The 26,990-nt window shown below is 42.2% G+C and overlaps 1 protein-coding gene across 1 annotated transcript; it reads right to left on the reverse strand.

Moving 5' to 3' along the window:
* Window positions 1–26,990, reverse strand: LOC128644020 (ATP-binding cassette sub-family C member 9-like; the record flags this gene model as incomplete). Its single annotated transcript, XM_053696783.1, has 3 exons — window positions 1–104; window positions 9,033–9,141; window positions 26,912–26,990. Coding segments are annotated over 3 exons (292 nt in total), but the record flags the coding sequence as incomplete, so codon positions are not given.

The following is a 26,990-nucleotide window of genomic DNA, read 5'->3' on the forward strand; positions in this document are numbered from 1 at the left end:
CTAAGCCTCCTGGCAAAGCCTTTACAAGGTTCTTGAGCTGAGCAATTTCCAGTGCCTCCCAGAGTCTGTCATCTGTACATTTGCATTCTGGATCCAAATTGAAACTAAACAGAAACATTGAGAATATTTTATTAGTATCTATGGGTGGTTCAATGTCTCTAAAGAAAACACTCTATGGATCTTTTGTATATACGTTAATGATTTTAAACCACTAAGTATGCAAACCCTTTTGTCAGTAGATAGGTATCACAGTTCCCAGATGTCCTGCATACTGCAGGATGGTTTGTAGTTGAGGGAACTGCATTGCCTCTGTCTCAGATCTCTCTGCCTTACAAATGTCCAGATTTCTGGTGAAAACAGATTCCACCTAGCTCTGAACTGTGTGATAATGCACAACATTTCCAATTATATCATGTCTTACCCTGCCTCTTAACTTTACCCCTTCCCATCATGACTCCTCCAATGGAAAACCTTTGACACCCCGACTTAGTCTAAGCCTCCTAGTTTCAGAAGGGATCCAAAAATGTTGATAGATAGATAATCCCCCCTCTAGCAAAACTCTGATTTCTGACTTTTCAATCCCTGTCGACAGCATCACTATTTCCCTATCACCTCAAGTCTGCTTCTTCAGAGTTACACTTGACTCCAATCTGTCTTTCATTCCCAACATCCAATTGCTCTCTTTATCCTGCCGCAACCACCCATGCAATATTTTAAAAGTTCATCCATTTTTAAGAACAAAGCAACTAATCCACTCCCTTGTAATTTGCTGACTTGACTACTGCAATAACCTACTCACTGGCCTCCCCCTTTCATTCCATCCCAAATGCCTCTGCCAGGCTAATCTACCTCTCCCGCTGCTCTGTATCTGCTGCAGCTCTGCAAGTGCCTTCACTGCCTCCCCATTCAGAGCAGAAGTAAATTAAAAATTCTCACCCTGGCCTATAAAGCCCTTACTAATGCCGCTCCCCCCTACCTATCCTCACTAATCAACAAATATACTCCAGCCCGCCCACTAAGATCCAATAATGACCAGCTCCTTGCACCTTTAATTATCACCTCTTCCCATGCTAGACTGCAGGACTTAGGGCAGCACCTACCCTGTGGAACGCTCTCCCTTGCACGGACAGACTTTCCCCTAATATTTCTTCTTTTAAACGCTCCCTAAGGGGAATGAAAGGTAGCAGAGTCTCCTGTAATGGAGTTAAGGGATGAGCTGACAGGCTAGTGGAAAATCCCAGTGTAGTGTAGTAGCAACAATGTTGCAAAGTGAGGGGAGGTCTTAGGCTCACCTAATATAAACGAAGTTCTGGAACAATCTGGCCTCTTCCACCTGGGATTTTGCAAGGAGAAAGTTTTGCCATTCTTCAAGCGAAAATGTCTAGATCTAAGAGAAGTGCTGCGGTGCCCATTCGCTTCAGGGAGTCCCCTGGGAGATCCTTGAGGAGTGCACCTGTAATTGAAGAGGAGGACGAGGATGTGGTGCCACCAACTCCGGAGAAAACAAGGCCAGTATCATCTGCTTTAACTCCTAATGTTGTGGTCACTAACCCCCCAGCCCCTGAACTTGCACCCGCCGGGCCCGGTACTGTGATGGTTGCGGGACAGGCGGGTGCAGTGAGCGCTGGCCCATCCGGCCTAGACACGGCTTTGGAGGCAGGCCTGGGGGCCCTTACGGCCTCCGGAATGTCTCCGGAGGCGGCGGCGGCCATAGTGGGCATGTTTAAGGCCCTCACGGCCGCCGTTCTGCCTCCGGTGGCAAGCCGGGTGGTACCGGGGCCTACCGCACCTCATTATCCCCCTCAAGTGGGCCAGGGGCCTAGCGACCCTCATCAGGCAGGGCCCAGTATGGTAAATCATCCGGCCGGGTCCCTAGGGCCCGGCCCGGATGCCTCATTGGTGGCTCAGTCGGTTACTGGAGCGGGGCCTGCGGGTCCTCGCCCACTCACCGGACCGCCGCTATCATTGGTGGCTCAGTCGGAGCCTGCAACTACCAGTGCAGGCTCCGGTTGCGGCCTTGCGTCCGCCGCGTCCATTTCCGGCCGGTCAGGTGACACGCGTGACGTCACTTCCGGCGCCGCGGTAGTCACACGGCCGGAACCTGGATCAGAGGGACACATCCAGCGAGCGCGCAAGAGGCCTAGCCGGGTACTCTCCACAGGTGAGGGGGGAGTATCCGGGCGGGCCTGCTCCGCTGCGCGACACTCTGCAATAGCTAGCAATGCAAACAGAGCAAGTCCCTTACAGAGGGGCCGCGGCGCGCAGAGAGGGAGGCTCAGGGGGTCCAGTATTAGCAAGCAGGCTTATGGGAGAGCTAGAAGCGCATTGCTGGAGCGCCAGTGGTATAACAGGGGGGGTGCCAGCAGCAACTATGTACCTCAAACAAGGGTGAATGCGCCCACTGATGGGGCACAGGGCGAGTCGCTAGGCACAATAACTGCAGGGAAAGGGGTCCCAGACAGGGCCGGGGGCAGTACTTCTACCCCGATTGGGGGCGGCAGTCAAGGGGGACACACGGCTGGCCTGGATACTCCCCTCTCGTTTGTTTCTCCCCCACAGGACATGGTGCCTACACCGCAGAGGACAGAGGGCCCGGATACAACGGGAGTAGGACTATCTGTACAGCCGGCAGGCGGATCAGTGGCAGCTGCACCAGGAACATCTACCCCTTCAACATCGGCAGTTGGTGAGAGAAATGTATTTAATTTGTCACGCATCACTGACACCGACTATAGCACTGATTCAGACTCAGATGGTGGGAAGAAATTAGGGCTTAACAGTAAGGGGCAGCGTCGCATGTTCAAAATGTTAAGGCTATTGGTGGCTGAGCGTAATCAGGCTAGAGGTTTAGGTAACATGGAGCAGGCTGCGCCGTTAGCGGGGCAAAGCACGGCGACAATATCCAAGGGCAGTGGCCAGGGAAGCGAGAGCGCTGCGCAGCTGCAGGACATGTCAGTCAGTACCAGGAGGGTGGCATTGCAGGGAGACTCTTATCCCTGCAAGATCCACTGCCTCCATGCACATCTCAAACCCAAGACGGTACAAAAAATCCGCGATCATAAATACGTCAATATGTTCGAGCTGTCCCTTGAGGCGCAGCGAGATAAAGAGCGTAGTGAGGATGGGACTGGGCCAAAGAAGATCCAGCGCCCAGATACATTTGAGGAGTGGAGGAAGTGCTTTAGGGTATTCTCCTCCTGCTACATCGAACAGAGGCCGGAGGCCGCGGTCGATGTAATTAAGTACGCGGAAATCATTGAATGTATCTATAATAGATATGGGGAAGGCATGTGGCGTGCTTATGATAGCGAATTTAGGCGGAAGATGGTCGATAACCCGGTCTTGAACTTTGGGGTAAAAGACTTGGACCTGTGGTCCCTGCTCATACCGGAAAAGGGGGGGGCAGGAGCTCCCTTGCTGCGGTCAGGGCCCCAGAGGCCAACGGGCCCCATCAAGCGGAGAGGCAGGGAGTGCTGGAAATACAATGAGAAGCAGTGTGACAAAGGAGCTTCCTGTTCCTTTCGGCACGCTTGCATGTACTGCAGCGGTCAACACCCAGGTGTTGAATGCCCGAAGCGGAGGGACGGAGGAGCTTTCCGTGGGGCAAAATCGGGGGGGGCTGGACAAAAGAGCTCCAACACCCCTGAAGCTGGACGCCATTAGACCTTGGCTGGCGGCCTACCCAGACAGGGTGTCGGCTGCCAACCTACTAGCGGGGATTGGCGAAGGTTTCAAGATACCAACATTGGGGTTGGTAATGGGGTCCTCGTCGCACAAGAATCTGAAGTCGGCTTACGAAATGCCGGGTGAAGTTAGGGCGAAACTGAGCAAAGAAATTGCTCTGGGAAGATTTGCTGGTCCATTTGACCAACCTCCCATCCCTGACCTAGTTATTTCCCCTTTAGGGGTGGTTCCCAAAAAGGAACCAGGGAAGTTCCGCCTGATTCAGCATTTGTCCTATCCGAAAGGGGGTTCTGTCAATGACGCAATAGACCCACTGATAAGCTCGGTGTCTTACCAATCGTTTGACCAGGCGTTGGAATTAGTGTTGGCGGCGGGTCCGGGCGCGCTGCTAGCCAAAATGGACATCGAATCTGCCTTTCGGTTACTCCCCATACACCCAGCGTCTTTCAGACTGATGGGGTGTAAATTCGAGGGGAATTATTTTGTAGACAAATGTTTGCCCATGGGTTGCTCGCTATCGTGTGCTTATTTTGAAGAGTTTAGCTCATTCTTGCACTGGGCCATCATCACGGAGGCCGGCGGGGGAATAGTCACTCATTATCTGGACGACTTCCTGCTGGTTGGCACCGCGGACACTCGCGAATGCGATCGATTGATCGCAGTGATGCGTAGGCTAATGTCGAAATTTGGAGTGCCACTGGCTGAGGAAAAAACACAGGGCCCCTGTACAAGACTCACGTACTTGGGGATCGAAATTGACACTGCTGCAAGGCTATGTCGTCTCCCAGCCGATAAGGTGGAAGCAATGCTCGCGGCGGTGCGCAAAGCCAGGGCAGCGAAGAGCATGCCCCTGAGGGAGCTTCAGTCCGTGCTAGGCTTACTCAATTTTGCGTGCAAAATTATACCCATGGGTCGCGTGTTTAACAGGAGGATGGAGGCTTTACTTTCCAATCCGCACGGCACACGTAAAGTGTCGGTTTCGGAAGACATGCGGGAAGATCTGAAGGTATGGGAACTCTTCCTGCAAGGCTTCAATGGAACACTGCTGTGGCGCGCTCCTAGGGTTTCCAGTCAGACAGTGCACCTGCTGACGGATGCAGCTGGAGCAGCAGGTTATGGCGCCTATTTGGATGGGCAATGGAGCGCCGAGCCATGGCCCTTGGCATGGGTCCGAGCCGGACTGACAAGGAACTTGACACTTCTGGAACTCTTTCCCATAGTTGTGGCTATGGAGCTCTGGGGGTCGGCGTTAAAGGATCGCTACATAGTGTTTTGGACGGACAACGCTAGCGTTGTTTTCGCCATAAATAGGTTGTCCGCGTCGTCACCGGTAGTTGTTAGGTACTTGCGACAGCTAGTGCTGAGGTGCTTGCAATACAATATTCAGTTTTCCGCGAGGCACGTTCCCGGGGTCAACAACACCCTGGCGGACGCACTCTCGAGGTTTCAATGGGAACAGTTTCGCAGACTGGCCCCTAACGCAGCAGCAGTTGGCTTACCTTGTCCCCACTCTATTTGGCAGTTGGCGGGGCAGGGAGGTCCATAGGGCACCTAGTGAGGGCATCCCTGGCGCAGAACACGTGGAGAGCTTATTCACAGCACTGGGGCGAGTGGGTAAGTTACTGTTACGCACAGGGCGCAGCGCCGGAAAGGGTCTCGAGGGATCTGTTCTTGGAGTGGCTGGCAGAGAAACATGGGCAAGGGACTTCGAAGGGCGCTATATCCAATAGAATAGCTGCAATCTCCTTCTTTTGCAATATGCTAGAGTGGCCCAATATCACGAAAGGTTTCCTGGTGAAGCAAGTGATTAAGGGCTGGGGAAGGCTCGAGGGTAGAGCGAAAGATGCGCGCGAACCTGTCACATTTTGTAGGCTAGCCAGGCTGGTGGACGCAATCGAGGGCATTTGCGTCGAACCCGGCGAAAGAGAACTGTTTCAGTGCGTATTCTCCTTGGCGTTCTTTGCGGCCCTCAGGCCGGGCGAGCTGGTCGCAACCTCAAAGGATGCAATTAACACGGGTATGCAGTTGGCTCATGTCAAACTGGCGGGCGATAATTTGTTATTGTTTATCCCGCACTCGAAGACTGACCAGGAGGGGAAAGGGGTGTGGATCACTCTGACTCCCTCGGCATCAGGCGCCTGCCCGGTTGTGAGTACAAGGGCCTACATGGCGCAGCGACCGCGGGGCCCCGCCCAGTTCTTAGTGCATTCCGACGGATCGAATCTCTCCCGGTACCAGTTCGCAGCGGTGCTCAGAAAGGTAGCGCTTGCAGCAGGTTTGGGGAAGTGTAGAATCACCCCCCATTCCTTCCAAATAGGGGCTGCCACCAGCGCGGCCGCGCTAGGTTGGAAAGGAGATCGCATACAGAAGTTGGGCCGATGGAGGTCCCAATGTTACAAGTCTTACGTGCGCCCTCCAGCTGAGGCCTAGGGGGTATTCGGTGTAGGAGGAAGGAAACTGGCGTTTTACATTTGTTTGGTTGTGTTGTTTAATTTTAGGCTAAGGTGATTGACTATGTAATCCGTTTTTCAGGTGTGGCTACAGGTCCTTCTCGTATCTGGATAATAGGGCACTCCTACGTGCACTGGGCGGCACTGAAGGCCCATTCTCTTCCTGAGGGGCAGCAGTTGGGGATTCCGACGTCTCAGGCATCAATACGGTGGTTGGGCCGTAGAGGCTTACAGTGGGATGGTTTGCCTGCCCTCCTCCAGAATGCCAGACATAGATGGGGACAGCCCCACATCATCCTCCTTCACATGGGGGGAAATGATATAGGGAGTGCACCTGCTCTGGATCTCATCAATGCGATGAGGTCGGATGTCAAGTGGATCTGTACCACGTTTCCGGGGGTTAGGCTGGCCTGGTCCAACATAATCCCCCGGCTGCGTTGGAGATATTTCCCCACACCGAGGATAGCATATAGGGTTAGAAAAAAAGTTAACAGGGAGCTGGGTAGAGCAGTAATAGAGGTAGGGGGTTTTGTGGTCCGCCATGAACTGATCTCAGCGGACAAAAAAGGGCTGTATCGCCCGGACGGGGTGCACCTGTCCGACGAAGGGCTGGCGATCTTCCTGGTGGACCTCAAAACGGCTCTGGTTAGTAATATTTAGCGGGTGGCGGCAAGAGCCCGGTTTATGTGGGAGTGTCTGTCTCTTGTGGCGGGAGGTCGTAGCCATCAATAATTGAGGGCGGAGTCTGTAGAGGTGACAGTCGGGCTAATGGGCGGGGGTGATGTCCTCAGGTCGTGACCTGGGGGGCCCCGCCCCGCGGGTCTGCTGGCTGAAGATCCTTTAGGACGTCCGCGCCTACTAGACGGAATGGGGTGGGGCCACATTTGTGCCCACCCTTGGCATTTGCTATTCCACAACATCTGGCTGCGACCTCTTGTCATATGGAGCTAATAGTTTACTAGGCCTCGAATGCCGCCACAAGTTAAATATTTGAATGACTTCCGTTGAAGTCAAGTTAATAAATGTGACCATCGTTATGGTCTTTAAATCCCAGCTACCTGTGTCGTGTCTTTATTTATAAGTTAAGTAGTTATGTTAAGTTGTTTTGTAAGGGGTTGGAACTACCAGATACAGCATCAGCCCTTAGGGGAATGAAAGGTAGCAGAGTCTCCTGTAATGGAGTTAAGGGATGAGCTGACAGGCTAGTGGAAAATCCCAGTGTAGTGTAGTAGCAACAATGTTGCAAAGTGAGGGGAGGTCTTAGGCTCACCTAATATAAACGAAGTTCTGGAACAATCTGGCCTCTTCCACCTGGGATTTTGCAAGGAGAAAGTTTCCCTACCTCCCAACCCTATTGTTAAATGGTTAATTAAGTAATTGCTATTGCAACAGTTTTTAGGCGTCATTCAGGCAGATGGCTTCCCGGACGGGTTGCTGGTCCTTTAGATGCGAAAGGCAGGGATGGGGTTAGTTGACCTAGTCTTGGTAAGACCTTAGCCGTAATTTATTTGCTTCCTGGATGAGCTTTGCTGCAGGGCTTGGCCATACCAGTGCCTTAGAGGCTGAAGCGCATTATAACATCCACGTATCTCCTAATGGCGGGAGGTCGTAGCCATCAATAATTGAGGGCGGAGTCTGTAGAGGTGACAGTCGGGCTAATGGGCGGGGGTGATGTCCTCAGGTCGTGACCTGGGGGGCCCCGCCCCGCGGGTCTGCTGGCTGAAGATCCTTTAGGACGTCCGCGCCTACTAGACGGAATGGGGTGGGGCCACATTTGTGCCCACCCTTGGCATTTGCTATTCCACAACATCTGGCTGCGACCTCTTGTCATATGGAGCTAATAGTTTACTAGGCCTCGAATGCCGCCACAAGTTAAATATTTGAATGACTTCCGTTGAAGTCAAGTTAATAAATGTGACCATCGTTATGGTCTTTAAATCCCAGCTACCTGTGTCGTGTCTTTATTTATAAGTTAAGTAGTTATGTTAAGTTGTTTTGTAAGGGGTTGGAACTACCAGATACAGCATCAGCCCTTAATACATTTTTGTTCAGGGAAGCTTATCACCCAACTCAGTAAATAATCAATTCCACTTACCTAACAATTGCCCTCATCTAACTCTGCATTAACATTATTCTCTCCCTTGCTGTCCTCACCACCTGTTTATCACCCTAGATAGATAGATAAAAGGTAGATAGATGACAGATAGATAGATGATAGATAGATGATAGATAGATAGATAGATAGATGATAGATAGATAATTGATAGATAGATAGATAGATAGATAGACAATGATAGATAGATAGATAGATAGATAGATAGATAGATAGATAGATAGATAGATAGATAGATAGATAGATAGATAGATGATAGATAGATGATAATGATAGATAGATAGATAGATGATAGATAGATAGATAGATAGATAGATAGATAGATAGATATGGGAGACCAGACTATAGAGGCAGAAGCTTATTTGTTACAATTACCTGAACTAATGAATGTTTCTTTAAACATGCTGGCAAAACATCATAATATATATTGTGTAAAACTAAATGTAAAATAAGAGTAAACTTGGTCTAAACATCAATGTTTGCCTTAACAGCAATAAACTTGTGAATCAAAATGATTTATCTGTGTTGAATGCACATAGCCCATCCATAGGGCTCCATTTATTAACCTGTGAGAGGACTAGAGAGGACAATGTTCCCAGCTAGGGAGCCCAAATTTGAGTAAGTGGAGTGCGCTGCCCGCATACAGCATTCCACAAGCAAACTCTTGTAAAGCCCCGCCCCATGTTATTATGACACAAATCACACAAAAGCAGGGCTTGCCAATCACAAATCAGTCCGAGATGATTTAACTCTGCAAGATAATTATAATCACAAAATAAAATCACCGAATAGATCCACTGAACAGCACGGGATCCTGTAGAATTATTGACAGTCTGGAACGCAGCGTCTGCAGCGGAAGTTTGGAAATGTCTATTCCATCAATAACAATTTTCCCTATAAAACAAAGTTAGTACAAATGACACTGATACAGTTTTAACATACATATACATAATATAAAAATATATATACAATTTATATATATATATATATATATATATATATACACACATACATACAAACATATACTGTATATGTGAATATATAAACACAGACACAAATATATATATAATGACATACACATACATATATACACACATATATATATATATATTTATATTTATTTATATGTATAAACACTTACAATTACAAACACACACATATATATATAAAGTGGAAGAAGATTGCACTCAAAGCTAACAATTCAAACCAATGCCCTGGGTGCAGCAAAAACAGCAAATAGACATAGAAAAAAAGCGCACTCCAGACTTTTTGGTCTGAGGACGGACGTTAGGCATCCAAAAACGTTCACTATTAAAAGTGCCTGAATAAGGATCCCTTGGAGTGCGCTTTTTTTCTATGTCTATATATATATATATATACCACATTTTCTAGAATTGTTTGACCCTTGAAAAAGGTGTCAGACGCATACTGAAACGTTTGGGACATAGTATTTTACATTTTTGTAATAAAGTTGACCTTTTATTCATTGAAAAAAACGGTAATTGCTGCTTTTATTCTGACTCTGCTTTGATATATATATTTCTCTTAAAGGTATGCACTCCTCATCCAAGAAAATGGCCACGGTGCTAACAGAGCAAATTTAAATACAGCATATATGTAGAGAGCTCTCAATGGACTTCATCCGTATGCAAACAGCTTTTATTCACAAGTTAAAAAGCCATAACGGCATTTGTTCAGCTCGCTCTGGATTTGAGTGAGTGGTGGGGATATAAATTACAGGGACTATTGGTTTCAAGTGTGACCGCTTTCGTGTCATTAATAACTGCAAGTACGCTCATAACAACTAGGAATTATCCTACATAGGATTTAGTCAGAGGTAAACTTCAGGAAGACTGAGCTTATTTGGCTGCATGTTATTGCCTACGCTACAATTATTCAATAGTACAGATTTACTCCTTATTTATTCAGTGGACGCACTGTATAACTGGACTCTTGAGCTCCCCTGTTTGTACGTTGGGTAATGAATGAATCGCATATGCTTAGGATTATTTTTGGATGACGAATAGTGTTATCCTTATTTACTTTTATGCACATTGTTTCATTTCATTTTTTGACAATTAAATTATTTTGTTGAATCTTACCTGACATCTGTGTTTGTGTGTGTGTGTTTGTGTGTGTGTTTGTGTGTGTGTTTGTGTGTGTGTTTGCTTTGAGACACTCGCAGCTACTACTTTATTATTATTATTTTAGGCTATATGTGGGAGTGCTGGATAGGGTACATTATTTTTCTCTTTACATCATTAATATATATATATATATATACCACATTTTCTAGAATTGTTTGACGCTTGAAAAAGGTGTCAGACGCATACTGAAACGTTTGGGACATGGAATTTTACATTTTTGTAATAAAGTTGACCTTTTTATTCATTTAAAAAAAAACGGTGATTGCTGCTTTTATTCTGACTCTGCTTTGATAAATATATTTCTTATGCATCCAAGAAAATGGCCACAGTGCTAACAGAGCAAATTTAAATCCAGCAGATATGTAGAGAGCTCTCAATTGACTTCATCCGTATGCAAACAGCTTTTACTCACAAGTTAAAAAGCCATAACGTTTCGAGTACCGGTCCGGTCCCTTTGTCAAATGATACACACGAGACAAAACATGTATAACATCCCCCACCCCACCCCACCTTATATACCCTAATAGTGCCACCAAATAACCAATAATACTTAGCCCAAAGAAAACTTCCTGCTAGCATTGTGTGCACTGCCACAAACACAAGTAACGTGATGACGTCATCACGGCGCTACGCACCCGATACATCAACACACGCAAGGAGGGGGCGGTGTTACCAGTGACAGCTGTCAGGAGCATGTAGTGACCAATAAGGCACAGCTAACATTAGCATCATATGTCAACATCATACGCAGGAGAATGCAAATATACATAATGGGGCTAAATAATATATGAGAAGACACCACTTGTCTATATTACATATATATTAAGGACATTGGCAAAACTTCATGCCTTTTAGATATGACACATACATACAAAGAACAGAGTGATGATCAGTATGCATATAGGTGGGTTACAGCTCCACATTTTCCAAAGGGACATATATTGTGTCATAACAAGATCCAGATGGTACCCTGTTGGGGATGCATATATTGATTATTTACTGAGTTGGGTGATAAGCTTCCCTGAACAAAAATGTCTTTAGGGAGAGTTTAAAAGAAGAAATATTAGGGGAAAGTCTGACCTGCGAGGGAGAGCGTTCCACAGGGTAGGTGCCGCACTAAGTCCTGCAGTCTGATGCTTCTATCATATCTAAAAGGCATGAAGTATTGCCAATGTCCTTAATATAATATATATGTATGTATTTTAAGATCGCTGCCTCTTAACTCCTGTTTCCGGTGAGCCTGAAGGCTCGCGCGGACTCTCGTGCGGAAACAGGGCGATTAGGCACAATACGGCTGATAATAAAGCGGTCCCTTTGTCTAATACATTTTTGGGAAGTTTTACACTGTTAAACTGCACTGAGTCCTTATCATTACACATATAGTTTGATGCCCCGTCAGGCTCGCCGGAAACAACAGTTATGATGCAGAGGTCTAAAGACTACTGCTCCATAACTGGTCCGCTGCCTCTGAGGCTGCAGTCTGCAATCTGCCCGATCCTATACAAATGGGCTGATTGACACACCCTGCTAGTGGCCGATTGGCCGCAAATCTGCAGGGGGCAGCAAAGCACAAGCAGTTCTGGTGAACTGCTTGTGCAATGTTAAATGCCGACAGCGTATCATGTCGGACAGACATTGATAAATCGGCCCCATAGTATTTAGGATTTGCTTTTTAGCGCTTCCCTTTATTTCCACTTTGTTCATGCCACATGCACACTACTGAGCATACCTCAGTATGCTCTTGTGGAAAGGAATTTAACAAAAGAGACAAAGATAATTTGATAACAGATGTAAATAAGATATATATATTTTTATATTGTGCATTAATGCCTTTCGCCACTAAACAAATGCCAAAGATGGCTGTCGCAAGCCACATTCAGCATTTTTTTTTGCCGGATTTCTTCTTGTGAAAGTGCAACACACTTAGAGCTGTGCAAATCCAGATCTGCATGTGTTGCACTTTCACAAGAGTAAATTTGACTGCGAAAATTGCCAAATGCAGCTTGTGCCAGCCATCTTGGCATTTGTTTAGTGCTGAAAAGTCACAAATGCGCCTTCCTACTCAGCACCTTCCATAGCTGTTAAGTTACCTGCTAAAGTAAATAAATTAAATGATTTCCTCTGAAATAAAAATGAAGAAATATATAGGTGGAGATACAAAAATATTTTTTATTGGTAGTTTTTTTTATAAATATATATTGTATTTTAAAATATTCATCATGTTGGCTGCAGGGTTATTTTAGTGATTTCTTGTGGCTTCTGCACTCATCAAAATGTATGTTTATTATAAAATAAAACAAGCCGTAAAAGAGAAGAGTTAAGTCATAAAATCTGCTGTATAATCCAACCACAAGTACTTAATCAGCCCTAACATTATTTGCTGGCAGTCAGCGTAATTATTATGACATTCCTCACAAAGTAAAACTGTTTCCTGCAAAGGAATTTTCCAGAAATAGAACGAAAGAGACTTGTGTTTCTAGCATAACATTTTTGTATTTATCGTTTTATAATATAAAAAGTAAATGTAAAAACGTTACGAGTGGAGCTCTAATTATCGCTCACGTTCGCAAGCTAAATGCGCTCAACTTTGGCTTTTTGCGTGCGGCAGATACAGTGCATATTACAAGTTTAAAGTAAAAAGTTTTCTATTGCATGCTAACCCAACACGCACAAAAATCCCGTTAACATATTATCCCATAGACTTTAATGAAGAGTGAAAAGTGGGAAAAAAACTAACACTCTACTCACGTGCAAACCCAATTGCGTTTTCTCAAGTGTGCTAATCCAACATGAAATATGAATATTTCACATTCCAATGTTCTTCACATAGCAGAATATGTTCTATTTATTCACAAATACAGTATATATTTCTAAATATAGCTGATTTTTTTGTTAAAATATTAAACTATACCTATATATTTATATATATACTGTGTATATATATATAATGACTCTCAATGTGAATCCGCCCTCCAAAAGTCAACCACCTGCCAGTTCTGTGTAAATATACAACCTTCTCAAATGACAGACAGGATTTCTTCAAAAAAGGTCAAATTTATTGACGTTTCGGGGAGTAAACCTCCCCTTCTTCAGACCATACAGTGTACACTAATACACCACCTTAAATAAGCAAACCATAACAAAGAAAACTTCTTATTTCCTATTCAAAAAAGGCGCCAACATTACATCACATACGGTTCCTCTATTCTCACCCGGAAGTGCACAGACCAATTACTTCCTGTCTGTGTTTACATACCAGTTAATACTAGATATTTTACTCATTGTTCTAAACTTACAAAACATCTTATCGTGCCCATATTGTGCTGAATCATTGTGTCTCAAGTATTCAAATAACTTCACCTTATTTACACAATACTCCAGTTAACACCAAGTTATCTAATTAACTGCTAATGCCATTCGACCGGATCCGGAAGTTAATCAATGTCTTCCGGTATGTGTTTACAACTCTCTGTGTGTATAACAAAAACAATCATTAAGCATCATATTGTCCTCAACTAATATATTACAATCTATAACAATCTTAAATACAAAATACTTTTAGTGCTCGGTAGTGCCCCCATAACCATCATGTGTTGCTAGCGTATATCCGGTTCAGGTAGTTACGTCACTTCCGGTTCCGGGTACATCGAGCCACATGTTTCTAATAACGGTCTTACTCACTATTGTTGGTGCACATTTTCTATTTTGAACAGGTAATCTATTTTAAACCACTCTGAGAATGAAATTTTGTGATAACCAAACAACCACAGTGAATCACAATGACAAACATTGTAAAGGATTAATGACAGATAAATAACAAATAGACAGGAAAGACTTATGGCAGTTCGTGCCTGATATACAGACAGTCTAACTTTCGCATTATCTTTATCTTATACATATCCATTTCTACAATACATGCCTGTTACCTAATTCAGCATTTACTGTGTTATACCGTCTTGCATAGTTGTACATCTTACTCCTGCACACATTAACTTGCTTTATTAGCAACTTCTCAATTCCATCTTGTCAGATACCATGCTGCTTATTAGTTGTGATAGTGAGAAAGCTTGTGGTTATCCCCAGTGACCTAGGTGTAATGACTAAACCAAATTGCAGGTCTCGGGCAGAGAGACAGGGTGATGTTATGAACCCACACCGATCCACTCCATCACCTGTATACTCCAATAACCACAAAAGTGCAGACCCCCACCCACCAGTAGGAGGATGCATTCTGTGGTCCCCTTCCACAACCTACTGGTGTCAATCACCACTGGTACACACAAAAGGACCACAATCTTCCCACCACTCAATAGCATCTTAAATTACATATATTATATAAGGGCACCACAGTTAGGTGGAGAGTTCAGTCCCTTTGGGTGTAAAGTCCCCAGTCTAAACATCCGCTGTGCTTCTCGTCTCAGTAACAGTTTGTTTCTGTCGCCTCCTCTTGTCTGTCTGGGAATATGATCAATCAAGATCAATTTGATTGCAGCTACAGAGTGTTTCACTGTCAACCAGTGGTGTGCCACCGGTTGATCCAATTCGCCATTCTTCAATGCTGCTCTGATGGCCATTCGATGGTTGGCCATCCTTTCTCGTATGGTACCCTGGGTCTTACCCACATAGTGAAGGCCACATGCACAGATGATTAGACATACCATAAACATTGTGGTGCATGTGAGTGGATGATTGATCGTATACACCTTGTTACCATGTGGATGATTTAATTTTTTGGTTGCTATGATGGAATTACATGTAGTGTGATTCGGGCATCGGTAACACCCTTTTCTTGTACTGATTCGATCCTTGTCTGTATAGCTCTGTGTTGGATCCAAGATGACTAGAAGATCCCTTAGGCTGGTGTTGCATCTGTAGCCAACCACAGGACGAGCATTCTGTACAAATTAGAGTTTTGGGTCTGAAAGCAGAATATGCCGGTGGTTTTTTAACATCTGTCCAACCTTCAAGGTGTTGGGAGCAAAAGTTGTTGTAAAAATTATCTTAGTGTCAGGGTCTTGTTGCCTCCTACTCTTCTGTAGTTGTAGAATTTTCAAAGATTTAAACGATCACATGACGTTTCGGTGCCCACCAGCACCTTTATCACATGGTTCAAGCAGTTCCTTCAGGCAGAGGACAAAGTCTGACATCCACAGAAAAAAAAAAACTTGTCATGGGATAGTTTTAATCTTTTGAAAATTCTACAATAAAAGCTAAGTTTTATTTTTTAACCCAGTGAGTGCTGTCTTACTAAGTGACTGTTTTGTATATCTTTGATATAGCACCCTGGTGGATGCACACTCAAATATTTGAGGAGTGGAGTGCAGGTCTTTATTTACCAAGTATATATATATATATATATATATATATATATATATATATATATATATATACATACATACATTTGATTCTATATAGGTACTTATATATATATATATATAAGTTTTGGAAAATCATAAATAACTTACAAACTCCCCCAATCCACTCCCAACCCTCCACTGTCAAAGTGAACAACCAAATCCTGAAACTTCTCTTAGAAGTGGCAAATGCCTTTAACAATTATTTTGTCGGTGGTTCCACCACCCTGATTGTCAATCAAATAAATGACACACATCCTGAAACTTCAAATGTCGATCAGGCCCCACTAAATTTGCAAAGTTCAATTTTAGACCTGTTCCTATCAATGTCATTAAGAAACACCTTAATAATCTAAACATGAAAAACCAGTCTAGACCTGATCAAATCCCACCAATGCTGTTGAAGCTTAGTGCGTTGGCAATTGTTAAACCTGTCACAACCCTAATTAATGAATTCTTGGTGTCTGGATACATACCCAAACTTTAGAAGACTGCAAGAGTAGTGCCTATCCATAAAAGTGGCGACATTAATTTGGTTTCTAACTATCGCCCAATATCACGGCTCCCAGTATTGTCAAAAATCTTAGAAAAATGCATCCATATGCAACTATGTGAGTATTTAACTATCTGACCCCTGATCAATCAGGTTTTTGCCTGAATCACTCCACTACAACTACCCTTCTAAAAGTTTGTAATAACATTCAAACTGGCATGGAACAAGGAGACCTAACTGGAGCTATTTCCTTGATTTTGCAAAAGCCTTTGACACAGTTGACCACAACTTCTATTGCACAAACTAAAAAACTCAGGTATTGGTGATCGTCCACTAACAATCGTTTCGATCATATGTATCGGATCGATCACAATATGTCTCCATTTCTGACAGTGACTCCCTCCCTCTCCCAGTCACGTGTGGTGTTCCCCAAGGTTCCATTCTCGGCCCCCTGCTATTAACATTATTAATAAATGATCTACCTAATGTCTGCAAATCCTCAACTGTACAAAATTCCTATCTACCGCAACTTGAGGCTGTGCTCCAAGACCAGTTCACAGAGGTAGAAAAGTAGATCACAAAAAACAAACTCTTCCTAAATACTGACAAAACTGTCACAATGATCTTTGGAACTGTTCCTAAATTACACAAATTACAAAATATCTATGCATTAAAACAAAATCATATAGCACACTGACCACAGTCCACTCTTTCAAATACTTGGGTATTTTGTTAGACCGCAATCTAGCTTTTTCCCTCCACACAGAAAAACTTGCATCTAAACGTTATCCAAAACTAGGTGCCCTGTACAGAAACAAATTGTGCCTCAGCCCTACAGTAAAGGAAAAGATTGTACAGCAAATGCTGATGCCAATCATGGATTATGGGGATGTAGTATATACACCTGCACCGGAAACTCACCTTAATAAACGTAATACATTGTATAACTCATTCTGCCGCTTTGTGCTACAATGTAACTACAAGACCCACCATTGTGACATGCTAAAAGAACTAAACTGGCTGACGCTGGAATCCAGACGCACCCTCCATCTTTCCAGCCTTGTGTTTAAGAGCCTTTCTGGGAAGCTCCCACCCTACCTGAGCAGAATGCTCTCCCTGGCTGTTCCCACCTCCTATAACCTCCAATCCAGTACCTTCACTTTATTTAGCTTGCCTCAATACAAAAAGAAAGCAGCTCGATCCTCCTTTTTCTACAGAGCACTGAAAATATGGAATGACCTCCCGCACACTTACAAATCTCCCCCTAGCCTAAAATTATTTAAGAGATCCCTCTCTACATATCTCAAAACAGAATGCACCTGTCATGGTTGAATTATATATTTCCTACCTGTTCTATGTTAAATTGTGTAATATTGTTTATTAATATTGTTTTTGTATTTTATTGTACCCTATTTTATCAATGCAATGTTTTGTTCATCCAGGACCTACTTGAAAACGAGAGACATCTCAATGTATCCTTCCTGGTAAAATATTTTATAAATAAATAAATAGGTATAGATATACATATATATATATATGAATATGTATTTCAAAATACTAAAAACATATTCCCCTAAGTGAAGAACATTGGAATGTGAAATATTTACAGTAAATGCACAGTATAACACTTTATTAAATATGAATATTGCATAAATATGATTTTACATATTTTCAGCTACTTAACTGAAAAGGGTTAAAATGCACTTATATATGTTTATGTATTTATGTGTTTATATGTGTTTTTCTGTATAGTTAATGTACATATTACATATGTTCTTCAATTACAGGATAATGTCCTATTTATTCTAAATTACATATTTCTCTATATATATGTGCATATACCTATACCTGCATATCTATTCCTATATATATATGTATTTTACATGAACAGTATAGAAATATATATTTAATAATAAAAAGTACATTATTTTCTATGTTAAGAACATAGGAATGGAAAATATGCATTTTGTGCATCACATTTCTCAATTTAGATCTTAATGCGGTCGGACTAACACACATGAAAACATACGCCTAGATTTAGAGTTTGGCGTTAGCCGTCAAAAGGGTTCCTAACGCTGCTTTTTACCGCCCGCTGGTATTTAGAGTCAGCCAGGAAAGGGTCTAACGCTCACTTTCAAGCCGCGACTTTTCCATACCGCAGATCCCCTTACGCCAATTGGGTATCCTATCTTTTCAATGGGAGCTTCCTAACGCTGATATTTAGAGTCCTGGCTGAAGTGAGCGGTAGAGCCTCTACCGACAAGACTCCATCCGCAGGAAAAAGTCAGTAGTTAAGAGCTTTCTGGGCAAGCGCCGGTTTATAAAGCTCTTAACTACTGTGCTCTAAAGTACACTTACACCCATAAACTACCTATGTACCCCTAAACCGAGGTCCCCCCACATCGCCGCAACTCTAATAATTTTTTTTAACCCCTAATCTGCCGACCGCACACCGCCGCCACCTACATTATACCTATAAACCCCTAATCTGCTGCCCCTAACATTGCCGACACCTACATAATATTTAATAACCCCTAATCTGCCCCCCCAACTTTGCCGCTACCTACCTACACTTATTAACCCCTAATCTGCCGACCGGAGCTCGCTGCTACTCTAATAAATGTATTAACCACTAAACCGCCTCACTCCCGCCTCAAAAACCCTATAATAAATAGTATTAACCCCTAATCTGCCCTCCCTAACATCGCCGACACCTAACTTCAAGTATTAACCCCTAATCTGCCGACCGGAGCTCGCCGCTACTCTAATAAATGTACTGACCCCTAAACCACCTCACTCCCGCCTCAAAAACCCTATAATAGAAACATAGAAACATAGATATTGACGGCAGATAAGAGCCATAGGCCCAGCAAGTCTGCCCCACCTTACCTAACAGTATAAACTTATCTAGTTCGTAGGATAGCCCTATGCTTGTCCCATGCATTTTTAAAGTCCCCCACAGTGTTTGTTGCTACTACCTCTTGAGGAAGTTTATTCCATAAATCAATCACTCTTTCTGTAAAGAAGTGCTTCCTCAAATTACTCCTGAATCTACTACCCTTTAGCTTGAGCTCATGACCCCTTGTTCTTGAATTTTCCATTTTATGTAAAATACCCACAGCCTCAGTTTTACTAAACCCTTTAATGTACTTGAAAGTTGCTATCATATCACCTCTTTCCCTTCTCTCCTCTAAGCTATACATATTTAGGTCATTGAGCCTATCCTGGTAAGTTTTATTTTTTAGACCATGTACCATTTTGGTAGCCCTCCTTTGCACAGATTCAAGTTTGTTAATATCCTTCTGAAGATATGGCCTCCAGAACTGCACACAATACTCAAGATGAGGCCTAACTAATGATCTATAAAGTGGCATAAGAACCTTACTATTTCTGCTGCAAATACCTCTACCAATACATCCAAGCATTCTGCTAGCCTTACTCTCTGCCTTACTACATTGTTTACTAAGTTTTAAATCATCTGAAATAATAATTCCCAAGTCCTGTTCCTCGTCTTTAACAGTCAGTAAAGTGTCATTGAGTCTGTAATTAACATTTGGATTTTTCTTCCCTAAATGCATTATTTTACACTTTGCTGTGTTAAACTTTAGATCCCAGTCGTTTGTCCAATCCTCCAATTATTGTATATCACTTCTCATTTTGTCTACCCCCCCTGGAACATCCACTCTGTTGCAAATTTTTGTATCATCTACAAAGAGACATACTTTCCCCTGAAGCCCTTTGCTGATATCGCAGATAAATATGTTAAACAAAACAGGCCCCAGAACTGACCCCTGAGGAACACCACTAGTAACAGCCCCCTCTGCTGAATGAACTCCATTTACTAAGACACTTTGTTTTCTGTCTTTAAGCCAGCATTCCACCCAGTTCACAATTTTTGAATCTAGACCAAGGAGATATAGTTTGTGAATAAGTTTATTGTGTGGGACGGTGTCAAATGCTTTGCTGAAATCTAGATATGCTACATCAACTGCTCCTCCCTTGTCTAATACTTTTGTTACATAATCAAAGAAGTCAATTAGATTAGTCTGACATGATCTCCCTGAAGTAAAACCATGCTGATTTTGGTCCTCTAAATTGTTTGTCTTTATGTAAGTCATAATTCTTTCCTTTAAGAGGCTTTCCATTAATTTCCCTACTACTGAAGTTAAACTAACTGGCCTGTAGTTGCCAGATTCTTCTCTACTGCCCTTTTTATGAAGAGGTATTACATTTGCTATTCTCCAATCATCTGGGACAGCTCCTGTTAATAGTGACTGATTAAACAGATCAGTTAATGGGACAGTTAGCACTGATCGAAGTTCTTTTAAAACCCTTGGATGAATATTATCAGGACCCACTGCCTTTGTAACATTTATTTTTGATAATGCTAACAAAACCTCATCCTCTGTAAAAAGATTACTGTTAAGCTTGTTTCTATTTTGCGTAGCATCCCTTAATGTAGACATTGTATCTTCACAATCTTTAGTGAAAACAGAACAGAAGTAATCATTGAGACAGTCTGCAATCTTCTTATCTCCTTCTATTATTCTACCATCAACTGATTTCAATTTTACTATTCCTACCTTATTTTTTCTTCTTTCACTGATATATCTAAAGAATGTTTTGTCCCCATGTTTTACTGACTGTGCTATCTTCTCTTCTGCATGAGCTTTAACCTTCCTAATTAACTGCTTAGTCTTTTTTTGTTGGAGTCTCCATATTTTCATATCATCATCTGCTTGTGTGTGTCTGTAATTTTTATAAGCTATCTTTTTTGTCTTTACAGCATGTGCTACTTCTTTGGAAAACCAAATTGGTTTCCGCTTTCTTTTACTTTCACAGACATGTCTAATACAGTGTGCGGTTGCATCTAAAATGACACCTTTCACAAATTCCCACTGTTCTTGAACCCCTGTAATAAGATTTTTCCCCTTTAAATAGTTTTTTAGGTATTCTCCCATTAATGAAAAATCTGCCGTCCTAAAGTCTAAAACTTTTGTTTTAGTCTGGGTGGACAGTTCCTGAACATGAATACTAAACCAAACAGATTGATGATCGCTGGATCCTAAGTTCTCACCTACAGACACATCTGAAACTGTATTACTGTTTGTAAGTATTAGATCTAATATAGCTTCCTTACGATTTGGTTCCTTGACTAATTGTTCAAGTGATTCCCCTAGCAGAGATTCAAGAATATACCTGCTTCTAGCCGATCTAGCAGAAGGAATCTTCCAGTCTATATCTGGCAAATTAAAGTCCCCCAGTACTATAACCTTACCCTTCATGGTCATTTTGGTTATTTCATCTAATAACAGATTGTCCTGTTTTTAAACCTGCAATGGAGGCCTATATACAACCCCTATTCTAAAAACATTTTTATCTCCAATTTCCAAAGTCACCCAAATACTTTCCACCTCATCATTTCAAATACTTTCCACCTCATCATTTGTTCCTACAATTTCAGTAACCTTTATATTTTCATTTACATACAGAGCAACTCCTCCACCTTTCTTTCCTACTCTGTTCTTTTTAAATAACCTGTATCCAGGTATGACTATGTCACAGTCATGCAAATCATTGTACCATGTTTCTGTTATAGCTACTAAATCCAAGTTGTCCCTAGTCATTATTGAAATGAGTTCAGGTAATTTATTTCCTAAGCTGCGAGCATTTGTGCTCATGGCACAAAGAATTTTTCTACTAGAATTTCTAGAATTGTTACTTGGACTAACAGTTTTGGCATGCTGTGGGGGGGCAGGTGGATATATTAATGCTACCCCCTTTTATTAGTTTAAATGATTTCTAATAAAGTATTTGAACTCCTCTCCCAGATACTCTGTTCCTTTAGCATCCAAATGCAAGCCATCTCTCCTAAATAACCTAGTATCTTTCCAAACAGAGCTATAATGGCCAATAAAACCAAATCCTCGTTCCCTGCACCACTTATCTAACCAAGAATTAAATAAATAGTATTAACCCCTATTCTGCCCTCCCTAACATCGCCAACACCAAGTATTAACCCCTAATCTGCCGACCGGACCTCGCCGCTGCTCTAATAAATGTATTAACCCCTAAAGCTAAGTCTAACCCTAACACCCCCCTAAGTTAAATATAATTTTATTCTAACGAAATAAATGAACTCTTATTAAATAAAGTCTTCCTATTTAAAACTAAATACTTACCTGTAAAATAAACCATAATATAGCTACAATATAACAAATAATTATATTGTAGCTATTTTAGAATTTATATTTATTTTACAGGCAACTTTGTATTTATTTTAACTAGGTACAGTAGCTATTAAATAGTTATTTACTATTCAATAGCTACCTAGTTAAAATAATTACAAAATTACCTGTAAAATAAATCCTAACCTAAGTTACAATTAAACCTAACACTACACTATCAATACATAAATTAAATCAATTAACTACAAGTACCTACAATTAAATAAACTAAACTAAATTACAAAAACAAACAAACACTAAATGGATGAAGATAGAATGATGCCTCTTGGATGAAGATGTCTACCAGTCCGGATGTCCTCTTCTGCCCGGATAGGATGAAGACTTCTGCCGCTCCGGATGTCTTCTTTTGGTCCATCGGTGCCCCGTTGGTTGAAGACGACTCAAGGTAGGGAGATCTTCAGGGGGGTAGTGTTAGGTTTATTTAAGGGGGATTTGGGTTAGAGTAGGGGTATGTGGGTGGTGGGTTGTAATGTTGGGGGGTGGTATTGTGTTAGCTGATTTCTTTGGGGCATGCCCCACAAAAAGCCCTTTTAAGGGCTGGTAAGGTAATAACTTTTTTAATTTAGATTAGGGTAGGGAATTTTTTTTATTTTGGGGGGCTTTGTTATTTTATTAGGGGGCTTAGAGTAGGTATAATTAGCTTAAAATTCTTGTAATCTTTTTTTATTTTTTGTAATTTAGTGTTTGTTTTTTTTGTAATTTAGTTTAGTTAAGGAGACCACATTGCCTATGATTCCTAATAAGTAATGACTAATTCCAAGAATAGGAAAAGACTGCAATGCCCTCCCAGAAGGCGGCCTCAATTGCTAAGGAGAATGGACGCAGTCTAGAGATCTCGACCCAAAGGAAAAGTCCAAAAAAGAAAAATCCAGAAGGATATTCTAATAGCCCTTGAAGGGCAAAACCACTCATTACGGCGCCAAATCCTCAACCCACACGGTGGGGAAGGAAAAACTCAAGTCCCGATATATATCGAAACCAACAGAGCGTGATGCACTTGAAACTCTACCGAGTCCCAGACGACCAGCTCAAAAGGATGATGAGGACTGAACCAGTCCCCCATGCCCCACGGACCCTCAGATCCTCTCTGAATACATAGCTGACACTCATAAAAAAACAAGATTAAAAAAACACAAATAATAATGCACTCACACAATGCCCAAGCCGGACTGGCCAGGCAGACAGGCGCCACGTGTTTGAAGTAGGCTGCAAGACAGCAGGAGCCGAACCTTTAGCCCTTAATTTCAAGGCCGTAATTTTCACCCCCAGGGAGGGAGAAATAAACAATAGATAAACATAGGACTAAACGCATCCCCAGAACAACTTCCATAGAAGTAACCAGTGCGATTAAGAAATCATGATTATCGATTCCAGAAGAAAATTCCCGAAGGAATATAAAACAAAAACATGAGCTCTTTAAAATCAAATAAAAGTCATCCTCACCAGATTAAAATAAAAGAAAAAGGCAACTCATATGTTTTCGCCCAAGCAGAACAGACACACCCGCAGGTCCAGCCCAAGGGAACCCTGCTCTTCCAAGCTTCGAAGTAGAAGACTGAGAACTCCTATATTCATTAAGGGTAGGATCCTCCAACTGTGCCGTAGTAGAACACGAAGGCATGCTAATCTATATCAAAAAGCACAACACACCTTGGCCGGAGCCTCAGGACCAGTCGCTCTCCCAGAGAGCTGAATGTCTGGGGACCCTCGGTTGATGGGACACGAACATAAAACAGCCTACGGAACATAACTGACTGTCATGTGTCATCAGGGCCGATTCGTATTCTGCACAATAAGTAGAATCTGAATCAGAGACTACTTCAATCTCAACATCAGAATCCTCCATAACTGGGAATGAATACAAAAAAATGGACCAATAAGAAAAAATCTAAACGGCACCTTATACCCACAATGGCTGGGGCACTCACCTCCTCCTATGCACCAGAAACCAGCGGACGAGAATCTTTCCGTCGCCACATGGTCAGGAATGCAGAACAGGAGAGTCAAAAACGTAACCACGCCCGGTCACAAGGCAAGCTATACAGTACAGAAAAAGCGCACCCGACCGCAAAGGCCACATCACTTTCAAGGCCATTATGTTCCACAAGCCATGAGCCTAAGTAAGTTTTTGAGTCCAAGATACAAAAGGAGCCTCACTGAGACCCTAAGTATAGTTAATCCCGCAAGGTGGTAGCCTCTCGGGAAAACACTTGTAATACAATACAATCATGAGGAAAGTAAAATGAGACAATCTTACCGGAATCTATGCCCTGGAATAGGAACACGGCCCTTCAAGTGTGACAGATAGTAGCATCGCCTCTGCCATGGACTTGAGAGAAGAAAGCAGGCAGCGAAACTCGTCAACGCAGATTGCTTATGGAGCAGTTAAAAATGAGTCTGGATGGTTTCGCAGAAAGACTCTTCCTGCATCTCCGGACTCTAACTTTCATCCAAGCTCTCACTGAGAGGCTAACAGGACTACTTAAAACTCCAGTCCCATGCCGAAGAGTACTACCCTCCATAAGAGACTAATCGAAAACTTCTGACACTTCTCTGCCAACCTCCTGGGATGAAAGGCAAAGAATGATTGGGGGATGAGGGGAGTGGGAGGAGTATTTAAGCCTTTGGCTGGGGTGTATTTGCCTCCTCCTGGTGGCCAGGTTCTGACTTCCCAAAAGTAATGAATGCGGCTGTGGACTCTTTCCATTTATGAAGCTGTGTTCAGCTGTGGATAACCACTTGCAAATCTGATCAGCTGGTTCCGTTCCCACCCACAAGCTTTATACTTCATTGCGCTGTTAGTTGAGCAACCGCATGGCTAATTTGCATATGTGGGAGTGATCTGCACCAGAGTAGTGTCCAATGATCTTGCAATGTTTTCAGGCGTCATCATACACGCCCACTTGTCTCTGCTGTGAGTGAAACTTCCCCAAACAAAGGGATATTGGCCTGTGACTTATGAACTGCTTCTGGCACACCTTTTGGGACATTTGAAAAAAGATGCCAGTTAGGCATCGAAACGTCATGTTTTTCCCAAGATTTTAACTTTTTGCATTATTAAAAGCTAAATTTTACTTACAAATGACCAGTGAGTGCTGCCTTTTGTGCATAGTATTTATATATATATATATATATATATATATATATATATATATATATATATGATACACAACAAGTTACAACTTATAAGTGATCAGAAAGAATCAGAAGAACAATTCATATATGTTATCACAAATGTGTGTCAAATCTGGATGCTGGAGTATGAGTCCCAGAATTTTAAGTTGCAGACTATGGGGCCAATTTATCATCGTTCTGTCCGAAATGATCTGCATCAGCCTTTTGCTCACTCATAACTTTTCATTTTTAACTTGTACACGTGCTAACTCTGCCACAATAAATTTTTGCTTTGAGCTCAGTTAGCGCACAAGTGAAAAAGTTATTTAGCGCGCCACTTGTAATGAATTAAACAGCATTCAATGAATTATAGAGCATTAGTTCTATAGGAACATATATTTATGTCAGAATGAATATCAAGGGGAATATTTGTTCTCCCATTTGAATTACAAATTACACACAAATGAGTGTTTATAGTTTTTGCTTCAGTTTTTGTAGTAGGTAAGAAATATTAGCAGCAGAATAAGTAAAACTAATTGCACTCACTGTATTTTCTCAGTCAAATGACCGCTAAATACAGCAGAATGAAATAACTGACAAATACACCATAAAAGACAATGTAATAGCACTTGCTTTTAATTTGAAATGAGTAGAATTATATTTTAGTGAATTTCAAAGTTAATCCAAGTTTCCCTCCCCTTTATCATGTGACAGCCATCAGCCAATCACAAAATGCATATACTGTGCATTTTTGCACATGCTCAGTAGGAGCTGGAGCCTCAGAAAGTGTGCATGTAACAATAATGTGCACAATATGGTAATGAAAGAGTATTGATGAGTTTTTTTAGTTGCTGCTTTATCTGAATCATGAAACTTTAATTTTGACTTAAAGGGACATGCCACCCACATTTTTTCTTTCATGACTTAGAAAGAGAATGCAATTTTAAACATCTTTCTAATTTACTTATATTATCTAATTTGTTTTATTCTCTTGATATTCTTTGATGAAAAGCATATCTAGATATGCTCACTAGCTGCTGATTGGTTGCTGCACATAGAAGCCTTGTGTGATTGGCTCACCATGTGCATTGCTTTTTCTTCAACTAAGGATATTTAAAAAATGAAGCAAAATAAATAATGGAAGTAAATTGTAATGTTGTTTAAATTTCTATTCTCTATCTGAATCATGAAAGAAAGATTTTGGGTTTAGTGACCCTTTAAGTGACCCTAAATATACATAAGTATTGATCCCAGCTATAGCCAGAGGCAATTTGGTAAACACAAAGTGATACGTTCGTATAAACCTACCATCAAATATATCCACCATTCGAAAAAACGCAAGAGATAGCGAAGATTTTCCGCTCCCTGTTCTTCCACAGATGCCAAC

Source organism: Bombina bombina, unplaced genomic scaffold, assembly GCF_027579735.1.
Source record: "Bombina bombina isolate aBomBom1 unplaced genomic scaffold, aBomBom1.pri scaffold_1382, whole genome shotgun sequence".
NCBI lineage: Eukaryota > Metazoa > Chordata > Amphibia > Anura > Bombinatoridae > Bombina > Bombina bombina.